This window comes from Daucus carota, chromosome 9 (assembly GCF_001625215.2).
Source record: "Daucus carota subsp. sativus chromosome 9, DH1 v3.0, whole genome shotgun sequence".
Classification (NCBI taxonomy): Eukaryota; Viridiplantae; Streptophyta; class Magnoliopsida; order Apiales; family Apiaceae; genus Daucus; species Daucus carota.
Genome location: NC_030389.2, coordinates 25,457,388 through 25,465,505, shown reverse-complemented (window position 1 = coordinate 25,465,505; position 8,118 = coordinate 25,457,388). Strand labels below are relative to the sequence as shown.

The following is an 8,118-nucleotide window of genomic DNA, read 5'->3' as shown; positions in this document are numbered from 1 at the left end:
TTTGAATCTTTAATGTATTATCCCAATAAAATGATTAGAATAGATAACGTTATACTTGACTAATTGAGCCCCATGATGATTTTTTCAAGATCTCTAACAATTAAAACCTTTTATGAATGCTATCAAGAATTCTTCTTCTAACAATGCGCTCATTTTATGGTAACTATGATAGGAACTTCCTGGCCTTATTATGACTTCACTCCCGGGTCTCGGAAACAAAAACATGGCCATGGTAGTGTGGTTTACCTACAAAATTTAAAATTTTATTTGATGCATCTTTCACTTAACCATACTACCGATACCTGGGAGCATGTAGGAGCTTCGTGCCTCGTACTTACAACCAAAATTGATGAAATGAGAGAAATTTATAACAATTTATTGTATATTATTGCTGATTCACACAATGACTCTACAATTGGAGAACTAATAGAACCAAAATGACTCGAGTGGGATTCCGGAGAAAGTTGTGCTAACATCTATTCCGTTGATTCGTACTACTGTTGGTGATGAACACAACAATTATGTGAAGTTTCAAATGATTAGTAATAATTATGGTGATAGGAATGGCCTGGCTACAACATCACCTGGGAAACACGTTCGACACATTGAGACACACTCTGAGTATTATGGCACAAAGTAGGTTGTTGATGAAGCACCACCCTAGAAAATTATTATTGAACAACAAGAGCTAAGATGTACAAGATGAGGCTGGGGAAGGCGGCATAAGAAGCCTTGGAGCAGGTGGGTGGAAGTTATATACCTTCATACTTTGTCTGTCTACCATGATGTTTTTATCTATTCTATTATTCTCGATTTTTTTTTATTTCTTCGTCAAATTTCAATTATAGTGAGGCTCATGCATTGTAATCATGTTTCCATCTTAAGTCTTATTTAAATCTTGAATTTATATTTTGCTATAGTCTCATTCATGTAGTTGCTATAAAATATCCTTTATTCATGTATGTTAACGCCTATATTTACAAATTAGATGCATTAAACGACTATAATATGTGGAATGAGATTGATCTAGGAAATATAAACAAGAGATATGTGGAGTAGAATTCACTTTGGAAATATGATTTTGCATTGAAAGTTGAAGTGGACAACTAATTTGAAACAAAAAAATTTCTTCAAAGTGGACATGTAAATTGAAACGGAGGGAGAATTAATTTATGTCAATTATGTAATAAAATTTCTAATAAGTCATTGTAACCTCCAGCCTCCTATCATATTCCATCTACTATTATTCTTAAACTATAAATGCAGAAAAGTAATGAAGAAACTGCTCTAAGAAGGATGTGGATCACCCTTTACCCATCCCCAAACAAATATAGAATAGTGTCTTTATTTAATTTCTTGTTGGCTTACAAAATGTAAAGAGGTTCATGGAAGAATTAGGGAGTTAGAATAGAAAAAGAATGAATCCAAATATCAAAGTTTGAATGTGTTATTCTTATAAGAAAAAAGTCAGAAATCACTCCACCAACATTGCTTTTGTATTTGTCAATGCATAACTAAAATATAACATAATCTTTTCTTTGCTGGGCTCCAAAAAAAATTATGCTTATCAGGCCCATTTCATCGGTTATCCATGTTTCAATTGTTTAAAATCTGGCCCATATACTTATATGACTTCTGTTTTTTATTTTTATTTAAAAATCGAGCTTTTGTAAACAATAAAATCGAGATTTTTTTTATTTTTATTAATTTCTTTTTTGAACAAAAAAAATCGAGATTTTTTTTGTTTAAAAAATCGAGATTTTTTTAAACAAAAAAATCGAGATTTTTTTTTGTTTAAAAAATCGAGATTTTTTTAAACAATAAAAATCAATATGTACATGGATTTAAATTCAATCAATTGTAAACCACTGAAAATGAATTCGAATTCGAACGAAAAATTGTAAACCATAGATTTGCACCTGGGCTCATGGTTTGGACCACATGAGACTCACCTGGTCAACTCAGTCAACAACTGAGTTGACTTGCTTCCATGCTTCGAGTAAACAACTGAGTTGACTCGCTTCCACCATGCTTCGTTGTCTCGAACGAAGCTTCGAGACTCACCATTCTTAATCAACTGAGTTCCCCTGCAATAATTAAATCTCGAACAAAATTAGAAACAATTCATGGATTTAAATTCAATCAATTGTAAACCACAGAAATTGAATATTTATTAACGATTGTCGAATTCGAAGGCTTTCAACAATCCATGGATTAGATTATTGATTTAGGAGCCTCGATTTCGTTTTCGATTTGCGAAGAGGGGAAGAGAGGCGAAGAGAGGGGATGAAAATGAAAAATGAAAGAAGAGAGAGAAGAGGAAAAATGAAAGAAGAGAAGAGGAAAAATGAAAGAAGAAGATAAAATTGAGAAAATGAAAAAAGAGGCTCGGGATGTGTGTTTCAGAGATGAGCCGCGCGGAGATATTATTACTATATAGGGACCCACATTTGCTGACGTGGCATGTGGTCCCCACATGTGGGTCCCACTTCTGCTGATGTGGCACTTGTGGGTCCCACAAGTGTTATTTTTGAACAAATTTTAAAAATGATTTGGGGCAATTCTATAATAGTCAAAACGGTCAAAGTGCCCTTTGAATATTTATGAACACATTTTAAAAATGATTTTGGGCAATCCTATAACAGTCAAAATGATTAAATTTTTGAATATCTTTTTGAATACCCTTCCGAGTGTTGGGAAAAAATAATTGAAAAATATAGTGCACGGGTTGTGTCGTATCTCTATAGTGTAAGTTGTGTAGCACAGAATACTTGTATTGGGGATAGTTATGGATTGACTGTTTGTTTTTTTTTTGAATATCTTTTAAGACGATCCAACCGTACAGATGATATTAAATACCCTTCCGAGTGTTGGGAAAAAATAATCGAAAAATATAGTGCACAGGTTGTGTCGTATCTCTGTAGTGTAAGTTGTGTAGCACAGAATACTTGTATTGGGGATAGTCATGGATTGACTGTTTGTTTTTTTTGAATATCTTTTAAGACGATCCAACCGTACAGATGATATTAAATACCCTTGCTAGTGTTGGGAAAAAATAATGAAAAAATATAGTGCATGGTTTGTTGGTTTGTGTCGTATCTCTGTAGTGTAAGTTGTGTAGCACAGAATACTTGTATTGGGGATAGTCATGGATTGATTGTTTGTTTTTTTCAAATATCTTTTAAGACGATCCAACCGTACGGATGATATTAAATACCCTTACTAGTGTTGGGAAAAAATAATTGAAAAATATAGTGCACGGGTTGTGTCGTGTCTCAATAGACAATGTAATACAATAATGCTAGTTATACTTTCACTTTCTTGTTTTTAAATATCTTTTAAACGATATTGTATAATAATGTAATTTAAAAAATAAATTTCTGAAAATATAAGAATATATTAAATATTGCTTTATTTGTACATATTAAATTTATAAAACATAATATTAAATATCAAAAGAATGTTAAAATATTAAAATTAATATATTAAAAATAAAAATGAATGTGTGTCCGAAAAATGGGCGGCATGTTTTCCCCCCCAAATCGAAGCTAAGTACAGTTATTCTCCACTATCTCATCGCTAATTACAGTTAACCTCATCGCTCAACCTCACCTCGCTCAACCTCGCCTCCCTCGCTCTCTCTCTCTCCTCGCTCAACCTCACCTCACCTCACCTCACCTCACTCAACTCCCGCAACTCCCGCGCTCTCACTCGCCTCAAAGCAGAGAAATCAAAATTAGGGTTTCGAAGTTTGGGGGTTCGAAGCAGAGAAGTTTTCACCTAGGGTTTCGAAGGCAGCCAAGCTCGATTTAAGCTCTCACCAAGGGGATTAGGTATATTTACGCTCCCCCTCTCTCTCTCCAGCTCTCTCTCTCTCTCTCGCTCTCTCTCTCTCCCCCACTCACTCTCTCTCTCTCTCTCTCTCTCTCTCTCCCCTCCCCCTCTCGCTGTCTCTATGCATGCTTGTAAGTATGTACACTGTGTTTACATACCAACTGATATTTTTAAGTGATTCTCATTTGTATTTTGAGTATTATTGTTAATGTTTGGCTGAATCATGATACTATGTTAGTTAGTTTGGCTGAATCATGATACTATGTTAGTTACTATGTATTTTTTTTAAGGTGTTAGTTACTATGTATTTGATTGTAATATTACGATAATATGTAGGTTTGCAATTGAACAGGCTGCCAAATCTTTATTTGTTCACTAATTTTGACAAAAACAGAGTGTGACTAGCTTTTAGGAATGGAGGCTGATTGGATAGGACTACCTAGGTACAGTGAAGCATATGTCAGTGGGATTCAAGCATTTGTGGAATATGCGTTTCCCCTTTTTTCCGTAGGTGAAAAAATGAAGTGCCCCTGCAAGAAATTTAATGGTCAATATTGGCATCGTCAGGATGTGATTTATGATCATCTCATTTGCAGAGGGCCTTCCGCTTTACATGTCCAATGGATATATGATGTCTCGCAAAAGAAAGTCGAAAATAGTACTGCAAATATAGGTTCTGACTTTATGGATTGCGAAACGGGGTATGATTTTGGTGATAATTTAGAAGCGATGGGGAAGATGTTTGAGAATTTAGACGATGGACCAGGTACGGAGGCTAAAAAGATTTATCGGCATCGGAAAGAGGGAAAACAACCACTATATCCCGGCTGCAAGAAATTTTCTCGTTTAAGTTTTATGATCAGGCTTTACCATTTAAAATGTAGTCATGGAATTAGCAATTCTGCTTTTGGGGAATTATTGGGGTTGATAAAGGATGCTTTCCCCGAAGCAAATATGCCTTTGTCCTTCAATGTTGCGAAGGACATGATTAGGGACTTGGGCCTTCATTACGAGAAAATACATGCTTGTCCCAATAGTTGCATGTTGTATTGGGAAGCAAATAAAAATAAACAAGTCTGTGATATTTGTGGGGTATCTAGGTGGGTTATACAAGAGAAGAAAGGGTCTGCCCATAATAACGATCCAGAGAAGTTAGTTACTAAAGTGCCAACAAACGTTATGAGATATTTTCCACTAAAGCCTAGGCTACAAAGATTGTTCCTGTCCAAGGAATCTTCCAAATTGAACACATGGCATGCAGCGGGAAGGACGGAAGATGGGAAACTAAGGCATCCGGCGGACGCCGAAACTTGGAAGACAATGAATGCTATGTATCCTGATTTTTCTTCGGAAATTCGAAATATTTCACTAGGTGTAGCTGCTGATGGATTTAATCCATTTCGTTCTATGAATTTAAGTCATAGTACATGGCCAATTCTACTTGTAAACTACAACCTCACACCTTGGCTCTGCATGAACCAGGAAAATTTGATTCTTTCAACGTTAATATCGGGACCAGAATCTCCGGGAAATAGTATCGATGTCTATATGCAGCCTTTGATTGCCGAATTGAAAGAATTATGGGATGTCGGCATCCAAACATATGATGCCTTGACTGATCATAACTTTAATTTACGGGCAAGGGTGCTTTGGACCATTAGTGACTTTCCAGGATACGCTATGTTGTCGGGTTGGAGCACAAAGGGTAGACTAGCGTGTCCAATATGTCACTACGAAACTTGTTCTGAATATTTGAAACATAGTAGAAAAATGTGCTACATGAATCATAGAAAATATCTCGATCCTTCACACAAATGGAGGTTTAACAAGAAAAGATTCAATGGGCAGATTGAAACGAGGCAGATTCCGGATCCATTAACGGGAAAGGATATCGAAGAATTGTTGTTTGGGTTTGAAAATCAATTTGGGAAGAAACGCAAGGGAATGTGAAAGAGAAAGCGTAAAATCGACTCTCCTTTCAAAAAGAGGTCAATATTTTTTAATTTGTCGTATTGGAAACATGTTCAACTTCGACACAATCTTGACGCTATGCACATAGAAAAAAACTTATGCGACAATATATTAGGTACTTTACTAAATATTGGTGGCATGTCAAAAGACCACTTAGGTGCTCGCTTTGATTTGCAAGAAATGGGAATAAGGAAGTGACTTCACCCTGTTAAAGGTGCAGATGGAGAGACTTACGAGATTATGGCAACCATCTTTGACATGACAGATAAGGAGAAAGATGTCTTTTGCAAGCTGTTGAAGAATGTGAAACTGCCTTATGGCTGTGCTGCTAATATAAGTCGTTACGTGCACACAGACGAGAGAAAAGTAGTGGGGTATAAAAGCCATGACGCGCATTTTATCCTCCACTACTTGTTACAATTTGCTGCAAAGAAATCACTAAAACCTGAGGTGGCAAAGCCGTTGATCAAATTAAGTGAATTTCTTAGAGGCTTATGGAGCAAGGTGATTGTCTTGGATGATATTGAGAGGTTGAAAGAAGAAATTGTTGAAATTCTCTGTGAATTTGAGATAATATTCCCACCTGCCTTCTTTGACATCGTGGTGCACCTACCTGTCCATTTGTGTAATGAAGTTAAATGCGGCGGACCGGTGCACCTTCGGTGTATGTATCCTATTGAGCGGTATCTTGCAAAGCTGAAATCATATGTACGTAATAGGAGCAAACCAGAAGGCTAAATTGCAGAAGGCTACCTAGCAGAGGAGTGTATCACATTTTGTTCAAGATTTTTGCTTTGTGAAGAAGCAAAAGAAAATACTGATTTTGGAAGATGTCCAACAAATGTGACGTACCATATTGGAACAAGAAGGAATAAAGATGGCAAAGTTTTCCAATTAGAAGATTCAGAATGGAAAGCATGTCATACCTACACTATGTTCAATAGCGGCAATAAGGAAATTGAGGCTTTGCTTGAGTAAGTTCTCTAGTCCTTACATTTATTATATAATAAAAACTAATTAAAATGCCTCTTTTTTAAACTGTTTCAATTATTTACTTGATAGGATTCATCGAGCTTCAGTTGAAGCAGATCAAACTTCAGAACGATACAAAAAGGAGCAAACACACTCCAAAGAGTTTTGGAGATAGTTAAAGGTCTAAGTTGAAAATCTGGACACCAATTCAACCGAGTTACAAGTGTTAGAAATAGGTCCCAATCGAACAGCGAGGAGGTTTAGCGGGTATTTCATAAATGGTTATCGATTCCACACAAAGAAGAGAGATTCTCGATGCACCACACAAAACAATGGAGTTTTTTTAACTGCTGAAACCACTAGTTTTGCAAATTCTAAGGACAAAAATCCAATTATCGGGGAAGTGAACTACTACGGGTCTATTGAAGATATTTTTGAAGTTGATTACTGGGGAGTATTCAGGGTGGTTATGTTTAAGTGTTGCTGGTACCAAGAAGAAAAAGATCCCTTTGGTCTGACTAGGGTCAATTTTAACAAGTCCCGTCACAAATCTGATCCTTATGTTCTTGCTTCACAAGTGCAGCAAGTATTCTATGTGGAAGATCCAATTGCAAAATTTGTTCAATATGTTATGAAAAGACTACCAAGGGTCTGGTGTGACGCTGAAGACCAAGATTTGTTGGAAGAAGAAAACAACCCTCCTGATAAACATGATTCTAATCTTGATTTCCAACTACAAAATCAAGTATGTGAATTTAGTTGGTTCAGGGATGATATCCCTAAAAGACAATTCCATGTATCACCAACTTAAGTTAAAAAATACTCTTTGGTAATATGTAATTTAGGAGATGTTTTAGTTGTTGATATGTAATTTAGGAGAATGAAATTTATTGGTGATGTTTTAATTGGTGATGATCTCTGAATTAACTAACTGTTTCTCATAGTTAATTAAACTTGTGTTGCTAAGGTCCAATGTTAGTTAACTGTTTTCCATATATAATTGTGGAATTGTAGCATAATTCTCTCTTTCTTGCTGATCATTCCTTAACTTAATAACAATCACTTCTGTCTTTATATTTAGTTGTCTAGTTGAGTTTTTAAATTATCCGCATAATTGGTCTCCTTCTTTTAATCCATGTATGTTCATTTCTGTAGGATGGCAGAGAAGTTGCTGAATGTGAGGTATAACTACGATGGCACATTCAACCCCAACAATGGAAGCTTCTGAAGTATTATTATCAGCCGCCAAGACGTGGATGAATTTTCATATACAGTGGCGCTAGAAAATGTCAAGGATTGCCTCAACTGTACTGAAATTGGAGGATTATATGTGCTGAATGG

The 8,118-nt window shown here is 35.8% G+C and overlaps 1 protein-coding gene across 1 annotated transcript; it reads left to right on the top strand.

Moving 5' to 3' along the window:
• The first annotated feature begins 4,248 nt into the window (after nt 1-4,248).
• On the top strand, nt 4,249-5,784 carry LOC108201330 (uncharacterized). Its single transcript, XM_064085263.1, has one exon. The coding sequence runs from the start codon at nt 4,249-4,251 to the stop codon at nt 5,782-5,784; it is 1,536 nt and encodes a 511-aa protein (XP_063941333.1).
• Nucleotides 5,785-8,118: the final 2,334 nt, after the last annotated feature.

Coding starts and splice junctions, on each gene's coding strand:
- LOC108201330 (XM_064085263.1), top strand. CDS start 4,249: ATGGAGGCTGATTGGATAGGACTACCTAGGTACAGTGAAGCATATGTC.